Source organism: Tachypleus tridentatus, chromosome 4, assembly GCF_004210375.1.
Source record: "Tachypleus tridentatus isolate NWPU-2018 chromosome 4, ASM421037v1, whole genome shotgun sequence".
NCBI classification, from domain to species: domain Eukaryota; kingdom Metazoa; phylum Arthropoda; class Merostomata; order Xiphosura; family Limulidae; genus Tachypleus; species Tachypleus tridentatus.
In genome coordinates this window covers 97,603,348-97,625,757 of record NC_134828.1, presented here as the reverse complement: position 1 = coordinate 97,625,757, position 22,410 = coordinate 97,603,348, and the positions used below count along the sequence as shown (strand labels likewise).

The 22,410-nt window shown below is 32.9% G+C and overlaps 1 protein-coding gene across 1 annotated transcript in view; it reads right to left on the bottom strand.

Annotated features, from left to right (window-relative positions):
- Positions 1-1,430: 1,430 nt before the first annotated feature.
- The window catches only part of LOC143249734 (uncharacterized), a 103,428-nt gene continuing 82,448 nt past the window's right edge, over positions 1,431-22,410 (bottom strand). The window contains exon 10 of the mRNA XM_076500064.1: positions 1,431-5,199. Coding sequence (XP_076356179.1) covers positions 4,391-5,199 — 809 coding nt within the window. The 3' untranslated portion in view covers positions 1,431-4,390. The remainder of the gene's footprint in view (positions 5,200-22,410) is intronic.

Here is a 22,410-nt window from a genome sequence, read left to right as displayed (position 1 = left end):
GCATTTGCTTGAAAATTTGTTGACATTTAACAGTAATAGATTTTTGTGTTCAGCCAGAAGGCAGCGTCGCTGTTGTGAGCGTATTTCGTAACCTTGTGATAACCAACATTTTAACAGGCAATACCTTACATAAATCCTGGTTTTGATGACAGCATTCGATGTTTACTAATAATGATTCAGCGTTTTTATATAGCGTTTTATAAACAATTCCTAGAAGAGCGTCGATTAATAATTCCCGTTACAAAGTTTTGGATCTTATTTGAGGTCATGAACTTTAACTGCTAAAATGTTTCCATTTAGTTACATTTAAAATCTTGATTACCAATAGTTAAGATGTTCCAACACGAAATGTTTATTTTCTCACATTTTAAAACAATAGACATATACAGAATAATCTTTAAAATTTTTAATTACTCTTTGTTTATCAATTCTACATCGTAAAAAACTGTTCTATAACTCTGTTTCCTTATTACTTTTAACATTCTTTTCATTACTTTCTGCTAAAACCGAGGTTTTATACCCATTGCACAGAACAAACAAAACATTGTGTAGCTTAATGTTTAACAACAAACAAACTGAGTACCTGCCATAAAATTACTACTGATAATGCTCTAATTTCTCATTCTATAATAAATATTTATGTTTACCAATATGAAAAAGGGCACTTTAAGTAACATATGTATGTAAGTTTAGCCACTGTGTTTTATGTGTCGGTGGTTAACTATCGATTATATGTAAGTATATATCATGTATATATATATGTATAACTAAAGACGTGTGACAATATATTGGCACATGTGGTGTTCACATTTAACAAAATATTAATTCGATTACCACTAAATCGAAACAAAAAAATATGTGCTTACAGAATAACTTAGTTCAAAGAGAGAAAATTTGAATACTCTAATGTTTAAATTACAAATACATCCAGAACAATATGGGTTGTGTATTTATTCATTTAAATTTCAAATACATCCAGAACAATATGGGTTGTGTATTTAGTCATTTAAATTATAAATACATCCAGAACAATATGGGTTGTATATTTAGTCATTTAAATTATAAATACATCCAGAACAATATGGGTTGTATATTTAGTTATTTAAATTATAAATACATTCAGAACAATATGGGTTGTATATTCGGTCATTTAAATTATAAATACATCCAGAAGAATATGGGTTGTATATTCGGTCATTTAAATTATAAATACATCCAGAAGAATATGGGTTGTGTATTCGGTCATTTAAATTATAAATACATCCAGAAGAATATGGGTTGTGTATTTATTCATTTAAATTATAAATACATCCAGAACAATATGGGTTGTGTATTTATTCATTTAAATTTCAAATACATCCAGAACAATATGGGTTGTATATTTAGTCATTTAAATTATAAATACATCCAGAACAATATGAGTTGTATATTTGGTCATTTAAGTTATAAATACATCCAGAACAATATGGGTTGTGTATTTAGTCATTTAAATTATAAATACATCCAGAACAATATGGGTTGTGTATTTAGTCATTTAAATTATAAATACATCCAGAACAATATGGGTTGTATATTTAGTCATTTAAATTATAAATACATCCAGAACAATATGGGTTGTATATTTAGTCATTTAAATTATAAATACATCCAGAACAATATGGGTTGTATATTTAGTCATTTAAATTATAAATACATCCAGAACAATATGGGTTGTATTTTAGTCATTTAAATTATAAATACATCCAGAACAATATGGGTTGTATGTTTAGTCATTTAAATTATAAATACATCCAGAACAATATGGGTTGTATGTTTAGTCATTTAAATTATAAATACTTCCAGAACAATATGGGTTGTATATTTAGTCATTTAAATTATAAATACATCCAGAACAATATGGGTTGTATGTTTAGTCATTTCAGTGTCATTCCTTTCTTTCGTATCAGATAACTAAATTCTATTGATCAGCTGAAAGTAATTTTTGCTTCAGTTAATTTAGTAATTTATAAAATATTAATTTATTATGACTACACATTTTCCAGATGTAATTACCGTTGCTCTTAACTTGTTTATGTCACCATTATATTGTTTCTGTGTTCAACTAATTTACCAAAAACAATAGAAATAATTCATCTTACAGGCGATATAAACAAACAATATATTGAATACTACAAAATACAAAACATTGATACGACATAAAATTTTTAGACAAATCAGTTATTATTTTAATTATAAAAAAAACGTTGATTGTTCTAAAGGTGCTTTAGGTCCTGAATATTTGATTCTGAGGTTAAAGCTAAACGTGATGAATAAGATACTGCAACTAACGAATACAATTTATAGCAAAAATAATTTTACTGAACTTCTCTTCATAGTAAATGAAGTGAATTATTAATTGATTACACTTGATTTTAAAACGTTCTTTCTCGCAAGTCTATGACGTCTTTTTTTTTTTGGCAAAAGTTTCTATTTCGTGAAGAGAAATGGGAAAAATATTGAAAGAACATCCGTCAACATTTTATTAAACATACATTTTTGTATTTTAATATAAGTCGAACGTAATAACGTCAGCTGTAGCAGAAATAGTCTTTATTAAAAGAAAACGTTCCATCATATTATTGCAGGAGAAATCGTCAAACCTGCAATACTGTCAGAAGATATGATAGATAGTGAACCAACTTCATGACAGACAGGACATCTCTTACGTCATTTTCTTAAATGTCATGAATACATGTAAATATATTCTGAGGTTAGAATACTTTTATTTTATCATTAATAAACACCAATACAAGAAACGGTAAGAAATCACTTAACACATATTTTACCATCAAATACATTTCCATAGTAGTTGATTTTAAATACCATTTTTACACTGATCGTTTTAACAGACACATCAGAAAATAAGTTTTTGCACTTCTTTCCTATTATCAAACATAAAATTCAAGGTTTTCACATATTGTAGTTACTAAACAAATGTACCCGTTCACTCGTTCAGTTTCACTGATCGACTTAAAAACGTGCTCTAGTCAATTTAAAATAATGTTGTATAAAGCACTGCAAAAGAAAATAAAAAACACACGTAAATAAACCTAATAACTCCAGACGGAAAGACCAATGGCCATCTTAGTTTCAGGTCCTTTTATTCTCTTATTTCACCTCACTTGCAATGCTAGTCGGTTGCGGCAAACTCTTTAAGTTACTTTACCACCATAAAATATTAGAGACTCATGTAATATAAAATATACTTTGCAAAATCTCACCCTAAAATGAAAACCATCTAAATGTTCAAGTGAATACCTTAATAATGATTAAAAAACACACAAAATAACCATAACAATATACAACTAAGTTTGATCAGACAGTGAATTTTAAGAAGCTAGAAAACAAAAATAAAAAATCATGCTAGTTAAATTTCCCCAGCCCATTGAATGCGGTTAGGACTGAATTACTTCAAACAGAAACCAACGCTGTAGTACATCAATGAAGTTTTAACCCACTATCAGCTTAAAGACTTAAAGGCAAGGACACGATTTTATTGAAGATTGTGTACTTGAGGAAACCACCAGGTGAAGTAATACGATATTATTGTTTTGCTGTTGTGTTGAAAACCAGTCAACATTTTCTCGCTCTCTCTGAACATTTTAGTAGAAAGTGTTATGATACAACATTACCAAAAAATGTATACTACCTTTCAATAATTCTGGAATTTAAAAGAACGACAATAAGATATGTTAAACCATGAAATAATAAGGCAGTAATCATTTTATAAAAGTTGCTAATTAGTTACACTTCACATGAAACTGCACGGAAAGTGTTGAGCCGTAGCATCACAAACATTCTATGTATTATTACGAACTACAAATCTGATTGGTGGATAACATATAGAGAATATTTGTGATGCTACAAATCACCATTATTAATTTATTATGATATGAAGCATTACAATTTAATAATACTGTATATATAGAATATTTTTATTTTAGATCTGTTTATTCGGTTACAATGTTTAGTTACTTTAAAGGCACGAGATTTACAGAATTAAACACATTCTTTCATTACAGCTAATCTTTCCTTAAAATATAATTTAGCTTTCTTTATATCTATATGTGAAGAAACACTACCATAAACTATAGAAGTTGCTATCGTACTTTTTCGTGTTTTACTTAATATTCTTAGAAATTATTTCTTGAAATCAATTCATATTAAAGAAATAACTTCAGTACCTGTATAAAATGATAAACTATAATGAAATATCCCTGAACTATTTTAATGTCGTTAGTTTAATTTTTAAAAGCGTTTTCATTCAATGTACATTTTATTAATGTGTTTTTAAATAATGTAATAATAATAACTTAGAGGTGAATTTATTTAGAATAATAAGAAGGTAATTTTAGGTTTTTGAATATTTTTTGTTTCTTCTGAGAACAGATTTAGCCATATTCGTGGTAGCGAATCTTACTGGATAGAGTAACTGGTTTCCTCTATCCCATGTGTAGATTACTTTTTCCTTGGCGTTGTAGCTGGCCATTGTGGTTCTTCCAAAAGGGTTGACAAAACCCAAGTTAATGCTCAGGGTTCTTTTGCGGTACAAGTCGTAAGCGTAGGAAATTCGTGTTTTAAGAGCGGTAACACTTCCGATAGCATATAAAACACCACATGCAATAAAGGTCTCACCAATCCTGCTGTGGTCAAGAGAGAGGTTCCACATCTTTTCCGTCTGAAGTGTGTATGGATGGTACTTAAGAACTTGGGTATTATTGGTATTATTTTCTGCAAAAATGACCCACATTCCATTTTCATCAGCAGCCAAATCCATGTAACTGCTCTTTGAGGAGTAAAGGTAATGGCCATCCTTGTAGGCAGCGTGAGGGATTTGGACTGTCGAGTTAGTCGCTGTTAATAAATGAAATCTGACTAAGCTGTTTGTTCCCTCTCGGTTGTAATAAAACGAACCGTTAAAAACTACATGATTGTTACCTGTAAGTGCGTAGGGAAGTGTGTACAACTTTGTGTAGCTGTTGTTGCGGAAAAAGTCTTTGTTTGCGAACTCATATAAGGTGGTCTTTTTATTACGTAACGTTAACCAGTATTTATTTGCTTGTTCGACATTTGATGGTGAGGCATCTTTCATCCAGCAGCCCCATATAGATTTAGAAAATCTTTGAAAAACTGGTTTTCCAACCTTGTACAACAAGCAATCTGGACACAAAAGAAAAGTATAAATATGAGACAACCTTCTAAAAATTAAATGTCAGTTATAATCTAAAACGTTAAAATGCGCAACAACTAAAAGATGCGCGTAAAATCCGCTTCGCATGCTATATCTGTTACGTTTTAAAAATAGTCTAACACATCTGCACGTCTTCTCACTTGTAACATTGAGTAAAACAGTGAACGCTTTAAAAAAAAAAAAGCATTATCTTGTTAACGCAATAAAATGTTTGATATAAGTAGAGCTCCAAACATTAAAATATTTAGTAAATTAACAGTTAATATATAAAATAAATTTCTAGTGGCTTATCGTCGGTTTTGATGTAGTTGTTTCTTAGCAAAAAACAAATAATATCGCATCACATAGTTAATGTTTATATTTTTAAAAAACTTATATCTTATTCGTTTTTGCAATCAGTTGTATAAAGTATGATAAAACCTTCAGGTACAGATTTCTTAAAGAGTTGTAAGAACAATCACAATCGCTTGTTTTAAAACCTCTAAGTTTAAGAGTTCTGTAGATATTTCGTATACATAACTTAGATCTATCAAGTTCAAAAATAAATAAACCATCACACAAAAATGGTTTATTTAGTCAGCTATAAAATTCTAATACGTCTAGAAATCTTGAACCCCCAAAAGAATAAAATCAGCATAAATATGTTTTAGAATAAGCACAGAACAGCTATTGAAATTGGTAAGTTTACATAATGTTACTTTATACATATGATCACAAACCAGCACCACCCAACTCTTTCGAAAGCTATAAAGCTTGTTTACATATAATTTAGTTCCTTGACCAAGCAATTCGTTATCTTCTCAGTCTCTAGAAGACACACATGCTTTATGATATTTTATAGAAGAATTATAAATACAGTTAACAACAGTATTTTTAGTTTCAGTTTGAGCAACACTTATGCGACGAGTCCCCAGCTGGTATAGCGGTAAGTCTACGGATTTACAACGCTAAAATCAGGGGTTCGATTCCCTTCGGTGGTCTCAGCAGATAACCCGATGTGGCTTTGGTATAAGAAAACACCTACGCCTTATGCGATAATAGAGCTAAAAAACTAGTTTGTAAACCCCGAGATTTAGTCTTAGCCATTCTTAGTTTAAAGCTGCTGATGAGAGGGAGGCCAACTAGTCAGAAACACTCGACGCTTACACAAACACTCTTCATCGAATTATAGAACTGATTGTTACTTTTTTATGACGTGCTCACAGTTGCAAGTACAAAGCGTGTTTAGCGACACATCAATGTGTTCGAATCTCGGTCTTTCCGATACGCAACCAGGCATGCTTAATACTACACTGGGACTATTTAACAACAGATATGAAAGGAAGAGTCTTGGATACAATGATATTAAAGTGCAACTTTAGAACAAACTTTAACGTTTAAAATTTTTGTGCAGAATTACATTTATTAAACACCACAGTGTTTTAGACAAAAATTACATCAACAACTGAAATCCATCGGGTAAATGTATTGAAATTTCTTGTACTTGATATTGTGACTCTTGTTCGTTTTTTGATTAACACATTATAACGCCCCCACGACTGAAAGGGCGAGCACGTTTGGTGTGACGGAGATTCGAACCCGCAATCCTCGAATTACGAGTCGAGTACCTTAACCACCTGGCCATGCCGGGCAAATGTTTTCGGATACACTGCTAAAAAGCTGGTTTCCATACTCATTGTGGGTAAAGCACAGATATCCTATTGTGTAGATTTGTACTCAGCTACAACAAACCATACACTCTTACTTGTTTAGATATTGCTTTGTAAAGTAATATTAACAAACAAATAACAACTTAAATTTGTTAATTAATTTATAATCATTCAAATATTGGATCATATGATCAAAGGAAACAAAAACTAACATGGTGAAGGAAAGTGTCGCTACTTAAATGCTAAATTTTGAAAGTTCAATCAAATCCAGATAAAGATGTTAACACGCTTCATTTGAAATATATTTATAGTCGCAGCAGTATGGTTCTGAATCTTTGTTGTTTTTTCAAGTACACGATTTTAGCTTATATTTCCATCATTTCCCTACTGAGTTGAGGCTTAATTACAGTTTACAATTGATGCGTTTGATCACGTCGAAGGTCTCATAGGATAATTTACTCTTAAAAAAAATTCAATTTGAGTGAAGGCTGGTAGTGATAAAATCGAATCTGGTATACGTACGTTCCACGCTTGGTATTGCTGGCGCATAAAAAGGAAAAAAAAAATTATCATAGATTATTTTGCTTTGATCCTGCCTAAAATAATTTCAAGTGCCGCGGATATTGAGGATTTTCTTTTGTTTTGAAGTTCTATCAATATTCCTTTCAATCAGCCTAATAAAAACTGTTGTAACGTCTTAAAAGCTACTTGAAAATAGAAATACTTGAAAGGAATAGAGTATAATATATCAATTATCGGATGATTCAAAGCCAGGAAAGCAAAACTATATTTTAAATATTACTACTAAACAGAAGTTTAGTACGTTGTATTAAAACAATTTTGGAACATTGCTATGTCGTTGCAGTACTTGTCACCGTGTATAGTACTGCCATATGTGAAGAACGCGTTTCTTGGTAATAGAAGCCTGGCATAGCCTGTAGGTTAGAGCGCTCGATTTGCAATCTGCGGATAGCGAGCTCGAATTCCGTCGCCGAACATGCTTATCATCCTCTATTACTCGTGAAGGCTTTTTAATGTTGTGGTCAATCTCACTATTCAACGGTAGAAGAGTAGCCATTCCTCTTGTGTATCACTTCTTAATTCGAGACGACTAATGCAGATAACACTCGAGTAACTTTAGGCAAAATTTGAAGAAAACCAACAACAATCTTAAAAATGGCATTGCAACATAGTTTCCACTGGAAAACAGTCTGTCGTTAAATTATCATGTCCAAAGTACATCACTCCTTTTTAAAGGCTTTTCATAATCCTCCTAATATACAAGGGCTACGGCTTCCCAAGGCTCTTTTCAACAGATCGATCGTACAAAAACCTACAGATGCTGCGGCTGGCGACTTGATTGATATGTCTTCGTACAGAATACCATGAATACCCGTTTCGTTCTTCAACTTGAAGTACGCAACGGTTGAGCAGTTATTTCGTAGAAGCAGCTTGCGTATACGTCATTTCAATTATTCTTCCAGAAGAGATACTTCTTTATTATGTTGCTTGGAGCTTGCGAGCAGTTTTCGCCACTGGCCTTTGTGTTCAGATTTTCTCATCTGTTAAAAGACGTTGTACGTTGCTTGGCACGTGTAGGATATGACTTGTTGCAGATCTATTTCTTTTGATCCATGATCGTATGTTTTCCAGTGCCATTAAGTACAAGGAATATTTCCGTTTTGGAAATTCTTAGTCACTGTGATATAAGTGTGTGATTAATTTGCGTCATCATGTCCAAAGATGAACAAAAAAAAAAAAAAACGTGGCCTGGCTACTTAATGCATGAATATTTGCTGTAGAATTCTTATCAATGATAAAATTTCAGCCAGCTACCAGTTTGTCAGCTATCTTTGATTCCATTAGTTTAAGTCGCACGTTCACTTCTCCTTTTTTTTTTGGCCTCACACTTTTTTACACAACTAAGGTGTTTTTTATTAGATACACACATGCACAACAGTCATATACCAGGCCCGACATGACCAAGTGTATTAAAGCGTTCCACTCGTAATCCAAGGATTGCGGGTTCGAATCCCGGTCGCACCAAACATGCTTGCCCTTTCAGCCGTGAGGGTGTTATAATGTTACGGTCAATCCCACTATTCGTTGGTAGAAGAGTAGCCCAAGAGTTGGCGGTGGGTGGTGATGACTAGCTGCCTTCCCTCTAGTCTTACACTGCTAAATTACGGACGGCTAGCGCAGATAGCCCTCGAGTAGCTTTGCGCTAAATTCAAAACAAACAAACAGTCATATTCTCATATCTGAGTGGAAAGTTTCCTAAATAGATTTAGCGCAATCATAAAACATATTCAGAATAGGCAAGAAGAAGAAAAAACGAGTTTTGTGAAGTTCTGAAAGTGTTTTAGAAAGGATTATTAATCTAGTCCTTAAAGTAGTTTTTATTATGGCGATTGGATATTACTTGAAAAACCATTCTTATGTGGAAAAAAATGCGCTCCTTCACTTCCGCATTACACAGTGTAATGTAATATAGTCCGTAGAACCTTGTTTCTGCAATGCAATAGCAATGAGCACAGCGCAACGGTTTTAACATTCAATACAATGAGATTAATTTGTGTAGTTTTCTACTTTTCATTTGCTTAAGCTAAAATATTGTTGCAATATAACAGGATCGATCGATATTATAAGAAACATAAGCAGATTAATTGTATTCTCGAACTAATTAAAAACAATGAAGAATGCTCAATCAATATATAATGGCTAAAATCAAACGATCCAACCAGACGTTGAAGATCAGTTTCAGTGCCATCTACTTATTCTATTTATAAATAATGATATTTTAAAAATACCTTAAAGGCACTACTTTTTTGCATTTCCCACAAAATGTGGTACAAAGTTAATAATAAATAAAATGAATAATATATAAAAATATGGTTCTCACTTTAATAGATAACTGTTAAAGCCTATTGTTTGTTTGTTTTGTTTGTTTTTGAACTTCGCACAAAGCTACTCGAGGGCCATCTGTGCTAGCCGTCCCTAATTTAGCAGTGTAAGACTAGAGGAAAGGCAGCTAGTCATCACCACCCACCACCAACTCTAGGGCTACTCTTTTACCAACGAATAGTGGGATTGACCGTCACATTATAACGCCCCCACGGCTGAAAGGGCGAGCATGTTTGGCGCAACGGGGATGCGAACCCGCGACCCTCAGATTACGAGTCGCACGCCTTAACGCGCTTGGCCATGTCGGGCCCATTAAAGCCTATTATATCACTCTTTTATCTACGGGGTATACATATCATTTCTTGAAGATGAATCGAAAAGCATTTGTGTATCGGTTAAAAAGATGGGGTCCACGCCAATTAGTGATTCGTTTGGTTTTGGATTTCGCGCAAAGCTACACAAGAGCTACTCATTAAAGCTACTTATTACCATTCACCGTCAACTCTTAGGGTACTCTTTTACCAACGAATAGTGGGATTTTGGGATTTACCGTTACACTATAACGCCCCCGCGGCTGAAAGGGCGAGAATGTTTGGTAGCGTTGTAAGTCTGCAGACATACCGCTGAGCCACTGGGGCTTGTCTTTAAGTACACTACTATCATTATCACTAACAATCGTGAGAAATTAAAGTAAAACAAGTTCTGACTTTATAAACAGATTAACCCAAAACTATTAATAAATTTTTGCAGATTATAACGCTTAAGAGGTATGCATTAACGAATGAAATCTAAATAAGAACTCTGAGTACATTACTTTGTTACAGCAACATCAGTTACATCATTTTACTAAAATACGAGTTTTGTTCCTTGTTTGATATACCTCATTTATAAATATAAGTTTATATAAATAAGTCATACCTACATGTAGATTTCGTCAGCAGGAAAGTGAATAGTTAAAGACTGTTCAAACTAGGGAAAGACCAAGTGAATAAGGTACTAGTGGAAAAAATATTCTGATGTCAGGATCCATGGAAGAACTAAAAAGGCACTTCATTAATACACTTGAAACGTTGTTTCTACAGTTTATCTTGAACAAAACCACTGATAATGGATTACGCTGAACATAACAAGATACTGAAGGGATCCAAAGTCTACCAAAAATTTCAGACATCTTAAAAACAAACAAACAGGTAACGTATCATTTCACCTTGTTGTATCAGTCTGAAAAAAGATTTCACAAACATTACATTCCTCAGTAAAATTCGAGCCAACAACTTTCACGTTATTAGGATCCATATGCTATTTATTCATTCAATACAATAAATAATCCAAAACCTTTCATAAGGCAGTAGCATCCTCCTCACAGCCAGTAACAATTTTAATGTAGTTATTAAATATAAGTAATTTGTTGGCAATTCCTTCATTTATGTCACCAATTTAAATAATGAAGAGAATGGTTCTAATATTGAGTCCTGGGGTACCCCACTTATGGCATTAATCCAGGAAGGATCCCACTCGTGACATTAATCTAGGAGGTACTACACTCATGGCATTAATTCAGGAGGTACCCTACTAGTGACATTAATCCAGGAGGTACTCAAATGGTGACAATAATCCAGGAGGTACCCCCGCTACTTGTTACATAAATCCAGTTTGAATGAACTCCATTTATAACAATCCTCTCAGTTTTTCATCTAGCTAGTTTTCTATCCAATGTGTCGACACATTTCTCACACCTACAGAAATATACCTTTTTAAAGAATCTTTTATTTGGCACCCTGTAAAATGCTTTACGAAAATCCCAATATGCCATATGCCTATACCTTTGTCCTTTTCTAGGCTATATAGATTCAACCTCATTGCTATTGGCTTTGATATCGTCAAATTTAACAAAATATAGCTTGTATTCTACATATAAAACAGGAGACACTCTTCTTTTTAGAATTTCATCCATCTTAAACAACCCATATTTCAAAGAAATTTCTGTAATAATTTAGCAGGTTTAAGCTGTTCCCATTATATCAAAATCCTCTTTTATGAAAAGTGCTCTAAAGCCATCCACTTTATTCTTATACTTCTAGTATTACAATAATAACAGCTTAGCCTAAAATTAAAACTACCTTGTTCCTAACACTATACCTTTTTCTACATCTTTTTGCTCGAAATTCAAAACAAACAAAACCAAACCAAACCCTATGTTGTCTTCATTATTATAGCCCTCTGCGCTGCTTAATCTTAATTTAAAGTATTCTTAATTTGAGTTGTAATCCCTTGAAAACAAGCGAGTCTCTATCATATTTAAATGTAAACTATCTATTCCAAAACAATCCTTTCTTTTCATATTGAACGGATCCCGTAAAAACCAACCAGCTAACCTTTCCTGCCTTACATATTAACCTAAGCCTAGTGTGAAATATCAGTGACCTATTGACTATTCCATCTCCCTATTTAAGTCTAGGTAGTATCCTTCAGAGAATTAAGATATCGTACCCATTTTTGTCGAATACCTTGTACTTAACAATTAACTCCTCTGACCTACCCTTCTTCACGTCATAAGGCCCTGTATCAATTATAAAGACTTTATCTCTACTAGCACGTTTTACTATAACACTTGCTTTATCGGTAATATCCTCCACCCCTGATCCTAGATAGCAAAATATAACTCTTTCCCCCCCTTATTTATAACACGGGTTACCCTATCCACGTGCTGTACAAGATAATCTCCTCTAGCAGTAAACTCCATATGATTTTATTTACACCCTAATCTGTCACTTTTGTTATCTTTCACTTCTCGTGTTCATCATCCTTCCCAGCTAAAAGCTGAAATTTATTCCTTATTAGTTTGCTCTTTATAATTAAACCTACTACAATTGGCCTTGTTATTAGTGCTTCTACTTTTCTGAAAGTAATCATTAGCCTCTTTACTCTTTGCATGTAAAAGCTTAACTTCTATTTTAAATCCTGCTGTTAGATACCACAGTTTACCTCTTTCTGTGTCCATAGCCTCTACCCTATTTAGAGCTGTCTCCAATTTATTCTCTAAAACACATTTCATGTACCTATAACACCTAACAACTTGGGAGTGCTTAATACTTACACTACTCTTAAATACTGTAGCCTGAAAATAAGTAATCAACATTAGACACAAGTAGGCTACTGACGACACTTTTAAGTCTAATGTTATTTTATACAGTTCCAATTTGGGGGATTATTTTATGACATCAATGGTGATTTTGTTTACATCATATTGTGTTGAGCAAATGTTGTTAAATATGTTGTGACCGACGAAGTCATAGACCCACAAGAAGTTTGATGAATAAAGAAATGTGTGTAACAAAGTGCCGTAATTATTTCAATGTGAACAAGACGTAATTATCTCTTCTGAATGGTGCAATATAATCGAGATAATCATAAACACATAAATTAGAAAAATAATTGCCACTATCTATAGTTCATGAAACACATAATAATGGATTATTTTGTAATTAGGCACAAAGCTACACAATGGGCAGTCTGTGCTCTGTCCACCACGGGTATTGATATCTGGATTCTAAAGTTGTAAGTTCGCAGATGTGCCGCTGTGCCACTAGGGGCCAGAACTAATGGACTTGAAAACAGAACCGAACCAAAGTGTTAAGCTCTTTCAAAACGAACTATATGAATACACAGGGAGACGGTTTTCCTTACATGCTGTGCCAAGGTCGTTGCGAGAACGAGACAGCATTTTGACGAGTAAACAAAGCGGGTTCCCTCTAGACTGTTTTCATTCATTAAATCTCTAACAACGGTCATTACATAAGTCATAAAGTGGTTATGTATAAAGACTCATACGCACATATATTAAGTTATTAAATGTCACCCCTTCCAAAGATAGGTTTAATATTGCACTTGTGTCTTTTGAGAGATATATAAGTAGGATAACTACATACACTATGGGCGATAATAGAAGATTTTTAGACCTATATTATAGTTAATAACCAGCTCTATACTTTACATCTGGCTGTATATAAACGAACCGATCCCACATAACTTCAAACTGCCTCTTTTCCTCATATTGTGATGTTCGTATTTCAGAATATACTTAGAATACCTAGGATTTAAACCAGAATAAAATACAAACATAGAAAAGTGTTACTGGTTATTCAGATGAGGGTAAAAATGTAGATATGGTGTATCTGGATTCTCAGAAAGTCTTTAATAAGGTGCCACAAAAAGGATTGTAAATAATAATTTCTTGAGGAGTAGGAGATAAGTTAACTGACCGAGTAAAGAGTGGCTGGATAGTAAAAAAAGAGGGTTATTATAAATGGAGATTAATTAAGGAGGATTAATATCACAAGTGAGGTACCTCAGAGATCAGAATTAGGATGTTGTTGTTTTTTATTTACATCAATGACGTATGTGAAGGAATGGTCAATGCATTACTTAAATTTTCTGGTCATATTAAGGTTTTGAATGTTGCTAGCTGTAAGGATGTTACTGTTCATTTACAAAAGGATTTACATCATTTTGCGTGGTTCGGCATAGTCATATAGTTATGGTATTCCACTCGCAGTCTGAGGGTGGTGGGATTGAATCCCTGTCACATAAACATGTTCGCTTTTTCATCCACGAAGACGTTATAATTTATAGGTCAGTCTCACTACTAGTTGGTAAACGAGTACCCCAAAAGTTGGTGGTGGATGGTGCTGACTAGCTGCCTTCCATCAAGTCTTACACTGCTTAATTAGAGACAGCTAACACAGATACCTCTCGTGTAACTTTGCACGAAACGCAAAACAAACCAAACAAATCATTTAGAGAGTTGAACAGATAAATGATCTTAATTATACAAAATGGAGACAATGAATGTGGATTATCATAAATTCTATTGTGTGTATAATGTGGACGAAAATAACCTTAGCAATTCATTATTTTTAAAACTGTCAAATGCTTTCTGGAAATCCAAATACACCAAATCTGCACCCTAGCCCTAATCTACACAAGCAGTAACCTTTCTAGAGAATGTCAAAACATTTGTAGAGCGAGATTTTTTCTTACTAAAACCATCTTGACTATCTAATAAAATTCTAAACTTTTTAAATGACTTTATAAGACTTTCCAAAATTGATATGAAACTAATAGACTCATAATAACTGAGAGACACAAGAGTGTAATTGGTAATTATTGGCTCCAGTGCTCTATTGGTATAATGACTCCATAAAGTTAACTTATAGTTATAATTTCTTCTTGAGATTTAATATAAAGTGATTTAAAGGAATACAGTAGAATATTTATATACCTTCACCATACCTTCTTAAAAGCTAAGTGCTGGTTTTTATGTACTCGTCAAAACAAATATTTTCAATATGACCACTGAACCATTTTCCTGTTTAATGAATTTTAAACAAAGACTATGAACTGATTCGTTAACTTAATGTATAGAAGGAAGAGGCTCAAACGTTGGAACATATGATAAGATAAAAAAGGCTACTGTATTCAAAATTTAATTTTTTGCCTTTAATTGGTTTTGTGTGGTTTATTTTGAATTCGAGCAAAGCTATACGAGGACTACTTGCCCTAGCCGTCCTTAATTTTACAGTGTAAGACTAAAAAGAAGGCAGTTAGTAATCACCACCCACCACCAACTCTTGGGCTACTCTTTTACCAATGAATAATGGAATTGACCGTCACTTTATAACGGCCCCATGACTGAAAGGACGAGCATGTTTGATGCGTCTTTAATTAGCACATGTATTGTGGCTAAAAAGTATGTGTTTTACGTATCTGTTCATATATCATGTTTTAAGTGTTAATCGTAACCCTCCAAGAAAAATATATGTAGTGAAAGCGAAAACTTTCGTCGTTATCCCAGTCGAAATAAAAAGTGTATTTAAGTGTATATTGCACTTTCAATTTTTTTAAATATTAGTTTATTATGAATTAAACTGACAAGATGATATGCTACATTGGTGTCACCACGGTAAAAAAAAGATTGAAACAACTGGTAATCACAAAGTAGCTAAAATGTTTACTTTCAAGTTTTCAAATAACACTGCACACCAAATTTTTGAAAAGTTTTTGCTGATTGTGATAGGTACCTGGTGGGTATGCATAAATATAGTTTTGGTTTTGCTTCATCACGTAGGAACTCTGATAAATAGACAGTTAACTGTTTACCGGCAATAACGTATTTGATTGCGTTTATGTTTCTGATACGCTTTTAAGTTCAACATAATTAAAAGTGTTTTGCTCCTGATTTTCGTTTTTATTCAATGTCCGGTGCATCACGTTGCAGTGTCCAACAGTAGTCAGCAAGCATTGACGGATTCCAGTTGCCCTGATATCGTTTTTTCATTGTAGCAATGTTCTGGTGAATCCAAGATTTCGATGGAACGGTACATGATGGGCAAATTTGGATGTGATTTTCGTGATCAGCAGCCAAACATCGATAAGGAACACCCAACAGTGTTCAAGAAGCAAAAACTTTGTTGTGCAGTGTAATTATTCTTGAAATTTAACAAGTGTATCAATCACAGCATAGATAACACACGGTTACTTTTTCTATAGGACGACTGGTTCTTGGGCTGTGGTTCAAAATATTGAAAGCGGCAGCACATGTCCTCATTTATGAAATTACTTTTTTGAGACCTGCATTTCCAAATACCTTTGCTATCCTTGATATGTAACTATAAATGTTCCTTTAGCTATTTACAATTTCATTAATGATTGGCCCGGCAACTAACAGCCGATTCAGAACTGGCACGGACCGGGGGAATCCAACTCTCTAATTAAAACAAAGCATTGCTACGGCCGTTGGACGGTGCTGATGCAATGAGATTTCTGCCCACTGCTCTGAATGTCAAAGTGAAGAAATTCTACCAAGCACGGATAAACTGTTGGAGTAACTAAAATTATTCAAGAACTCCGTATACACGACCAAGATAGAGAAGAACTATGTAAGCTGGACCTCGCAGATATTGATGATAATCCTATCCATATCATCGAAGTAGCGATATCTTGGAAAACTGGTAAAAAATATCTAGATACCAGATATGATAGCAAAATTAATTATTATAGGGAAATTCAAGTATTGAATATTGATGTCAAAAACAGTGGCCTAATAAGAAAGTATATTACAAAGCAGAGAGGATATTTTAAATAATAGTATTTTAGACATGTACGAACTATGCATAAAATATAATCAAATTCAACTACTTATCTTACACGCTGAGGAAAAAAAAACATGGGTATATAAATCATTTGTATCTAACAACTCAGTAAATGAATCATAAATGAAAAAATAGAAACTACGATGTACAGATTTGTAAAAACTCAAAATATATCAATAAGGTTACTCAGGGGCATTGGAAATGAGTTCTGAGGAATAACACCTCACTTCCATAACATCTTGCTTGTTAAAAAAACAAAAATCCAAATTCTTCGTCATTATTATCGTAATCCGAGAGTCGCAAGTTCGAATTCCTGTTACACCAAACATGCTCGACCTTTCAGTAGTGAGGGTGTTATAAAGTGACGGTCAATCACCCTATTCGTTGGTAAAAGAGCAGCCCAAGAGTTGGCGGTGGGTAGTGATGAATAGCTGCCTTCCCACTGCTAACTTAGGGGAGGCTAACGCAGACAGCCCACGAGTAGCTTTGCGCGAAATTCAAAATCAAACGAACAAACAATCATTGATGCTTATTAGTATATTTTGAGCTAGGAGTTGTTTAGAACTAAAACCAGCTTGTGTACTTTTGAACTTTCTTTATCACTAAATTGATCAACTATAATCTATAAAGATTAAGCTATAAACTACTGATAGTTTCTCTTCGTGTTTGCTGCAGTTTTCATTTTTTTGAAACACGTAATGTGTCGATTTCTTATTAGAAATGCAAGATCTCTTAACGATTTTGATTGGTTTCTCAATTCCTTCACTTAACCAATGCACTTTGTTTGGAGGTAGATATCAAACACTAAGGAGTTATTCTGGTTCACGCCATATTCAATTATATGATACTTTGTTATATTTTGCAAAGGCCTTTTTATGTTGACTACTTGGAATATTCAAAGGAAAATGTTGTTATTTTATTCTAAATATCATTATTATTTGGTCTTTCAAAATACAAATAATAGCAGATTTTTAGATTTAGCATATTTCACGTTAATATTTACCAAATCAGTCGATAAGCAATTAGAAGAACATTACTTCTTTGAAGTTTAGTAAATAAAAAGATTAAGCGGGAAAACAAATGCAAACTTTTCCAGCAACGCCCATATTAGTTTAGAATAACTACTAAGTAATAACAATGATTAATTTTTCATGGCTCTATAACGAGTAAGTACGAGCAGTTGGACATGACTTTCTATTTGTAAGACTGCCAGAATGGTTGTTTTCCCCCAAATGTAACTGAACACAACTAATACTGTGTTGTTTTTCCCTTCAAGGCTACAACTAAATGTATTTCATTACCCGATTTTCTGCTTTTATATCTGAGAAATTCAAAACAAATTTTCTTAGAATAGAAAGTTAACCTGGTGACAGTTTCAAACATAATTAGATAAACAAAATACACAAACACTGCACATTTGCCTTATAATCGACTAAAACGCAAACTATGGAGATTAACATATAATAACGAAAACGGTATCAGAGAAGAACAACAAGGTCGAAATTGCTTCAAAACCAAGAACTGGATGTCTGAACATTTTATCATCAATATGACATTAAGAGAACATGTTTGTATTATCACCATCGTGTTTAATCTGTTTTAAAACATTCATAATTCGTATAAAAATTGTAATATAAAATGTATTACTCAAGAACAAGAAACTATAATAATCGAACAGCATACAAGAGTAGCTATTACTCTTGGAAAACAACACGTTACTGTTATTGTTTTGTCATACTATAGTCGGCCCGGCATGGCCAGTTGGTTAAGACACTCGACTCGTAATTCGAGGATCGCGGATTCAAATCCCCACCACACCCAACGTATTCGTCCTTTCAGCCGTTGGAGTGTTATAATGTGACGGTCAATCTCACTATTTGCGGGTAGAAGAGTAGCCCAAGAGTTGGCCGTGGATGGTGATGACTAACTGCCTTCCTTCTGCTAAATTAGGGACGACTAGCGCAGATAGCCCTCGTGTAGCTATGCGCGAAATTCAAAACAAACCAAACCTTCTATAGTTACTTTAAACAATATGAAAATTAAAAACTGCAACCATATAAAAGTTTGTTATTGTCTTCTTCAATTTAATATTTATTGTAATGACTGTCTGTCTAAATTATAATACAGTTTAAAATACTGGTAATTCGGATGAAAGAATTCTAATGAGCAGGTTGTTGGTGTTTGTACACATAATGCATTATTTGTGCTCTGTAAACCGCGGAGAACCTGGATTATAATGTTTTAAGTCCACAAACTTATACCTGAAACACAGGGAGATTAATAAACATTAACTCTGATGTCTGAGTTCTAAATTATCCTTCGTTGAAAGTAAGTGTACAACAAAAGTTCATTACAAATATCAATATCTCATCAACTTATGAAGATGATAGTTTTGAAAACCAATTTGTGATAGAGCAAAAACACAACTGTTTTTTTAAGAATTACAGTGTAACGAAATTGTTTGCTGTCGTAAAGATAGAAACGATGTAATTATGAGGAATGTGTAAAATTAAAGAAGTCAAAGTTAACAGCAATTAACATTCTCACAGTAAACTGCCTCAAGACTAGGATACAATAGCTAGGAGCTGTACACCAGAGAAGATTTGTTGGACGCCTGCATCTATGTGGTGGTCCGTGACTTGTTACCATAAGTAGTGATATTACTGGACGAGTTGCTTCAGCAGGATTCTCTTGAGACCAGGAAGAACTGAGGAAAATTGCTCAACAGCAATCGAAAAGCAGCATTTCTTATCTTTTTCTGAGGAAAGTATCTGTAGTCCTTTGTTCATTCTTTAACTGTTCGTAAAATTTGGGAAATGATCTTGTAAATACTACGATGAACATTGAAACTGAAACTTTACAGTCATCTCTTTATATGTTGTGAGTTAATAAAGAAAATAAATTCTGATAATGGTGCTGGTGGAAGATACACGAGTAAAACTAGAAAGCAGGACATGAACCTCGTCAAAAGAAGAGAACCTAAGTCTTTGAATTTTTATCAAGACCGAAAAATTAAATAAATATATATATATATATAATCTATCGCTCTTATTCACGACCAAAGAGACAGCACACCAAACTACAATGACGTTTATGAAACATTTAAAGCAAAATGTACCTATAGATTCAACTTTCTCCTATTAACAGTTATTCAAAGATATTGTGTTTAACGTGTAACATAAAATTGAACACACACTGTCTTTCCTGTTTCCATCAACATTATTACTTTTTATTTTACACATTGGTGATCGTAATTATGTACATGAAGCAATAAATGAAATACTGCATGCACATTGTTGCTGATGTATAATTAAATGCTAAATTATTGTTATACGCATTCTACTTAATTAAAATTATCTACTTACTGATAGAGAACACTATCAAAAGGAGATGATGGAGTAAAAAACTATTAGTGTTATAGATTTTGGAATATTACTTGATATTACCCCATTTGTAGTGACTTGGATTGAATAATAGGATATTAACTATATTTAGTAACACTGGAAAATAAAAATAGTAGGGTTAAAGTTTTAAATTAAAGTTTAGTGGTGTAACCTGTACTACAACGTTAGATTAGGATTAGGACGTGTAATTGTACCTTTAGGATTAGCTGTAATTCATATTACTATTGAATCGTAAAATAAATTAAATAAATTGATTTATTAAACAAATACAATCTAGAGATTAGTTAATTGTCTCTTCATGTTTTAAGGGTTATTTTGTTTACTTGACTTTAGTTTATATTTATTACTTTATATTCAGTTTGCTGGTAGATTATAAATCAGGCTAAATACACTGTAATTTGTAACAGTATTTTAATACTGGTATTACGCAAAATTCAAATAAAGACTACTCATTTGTTATTGCTATAAAATTAAAGATACATGTATTTTGCTTAGTGTGAACATAAATTAGTAATAAAAAACTGCAATATATTTGATTCTAAAACGTTAGTCTTAACAATAACAGCGTTTGCAATAGGCTAATGCATGTCGTATTGAGTACTTATTTCCAGGCTACAAATACAATAAGTAAGACTAGTATTGGAATTAAACATCAACAGTTACTTAGGTGAGACGAATGCAATCAGTGAGTTCTATTTGGGAAATATGGACTCTTACGTTCTTTTAAGAAAACTAATACTAGTACTAAAGATGTGCAGTTTATGTGTAGAATTTCTAGGATGGAGAAGAACTTGAAAGCTATCATAATTAAACCAAAGAGAAGGATAAAATGTAGGAAATTACAGGATAATTTCAATGAGATCTAAAGCTTTTACATGTAAGGGATGCATTAGCTAATAATAGCTTTAAAGAAGATATGATAACAATTATTTGGTTTAAAAGTAATGGATTTAATTGTGATGAGCTTACTCTATCAAATAACAAAGTTCAGCCATTGGCTTGTGCAGATGAGGAACTATTGGAGGGAAGGAAAACAACAAGGGCAGAGAAGGAAGTAAACAATAAAGAAGCTACAGTTTCAGGTAATTCCTTGACAAGGCATGTGGATAGGATATTTTGTAGAGTAAATAAGGAGAAACAAATTAGATTACGCTACTCAGAGACACAGGTGGACGATATAACTGACAGAGGAAGAAATATAATATTAATAAAAGGAACTACCAATAATTCATTTTTTGTTGTGAACATAGAGGCTAATGATGGAGGAAAAGGTAGGTCAGAGAAGCCAGTTAATAAGTAGAAGGGGCTGATAAAGGTATTTAAAGAAAAAATCACAAATTAATTATGTTAGGATACTACAGATAATTAATTATGAGTATAAAATTATAAGAATGTCATAGGCTAAATGCCAAACTTAGGTTAATTTGTAAGAATAAGCAGATATGCTGTTCTGAGTTTTTGGATCAGTTAAATGAGAGAAGGGAGTATTTTGCAATACATAGTTTGCTGTTAAAGAGAATAGGACTATTTAGAAGGGTTATTAACTCAGCTATTAAGACTGAAACTAAGACTAGGCAGTGATGATGGCTAGGATAAACTAAATGCATAGTTTAGTATAGGCAGTAAGTGTAGAAGTAGTTCTAAGAATACGCTTAATTGCTGTTATTGTAATGATATAAACGTAAGAAATAAAATAGATGACTTTAGAACCCTGGTAGAAGTAGGTGATTTTACTGTAATTTTACTGAAACATGGTTAAACATAGAGGATTTTGATGTGAGAAGTTTCTTTGAAATACTTGTTTACAGGCTATTTAATAGTAATAGGAATAAATTATTAAATAGAAAAGAAAAGAAGTGCTATATGTAAAACACAAGTTACATCCTGTTAAAGTTGAGGATATTAAAGATAATAGCAAGGCTATTGAATCCGTTTAAGTTTCTATTAATGAGTATAAAAGGAAAAGGCTTTTATTGGGAATATTTTACAGACCACCAAAAGATTTTAATGAAATTAGTGAGAAACTTTACAATGAGATTAAGATTTCAGCTGTTAATTAATTCATATTTATG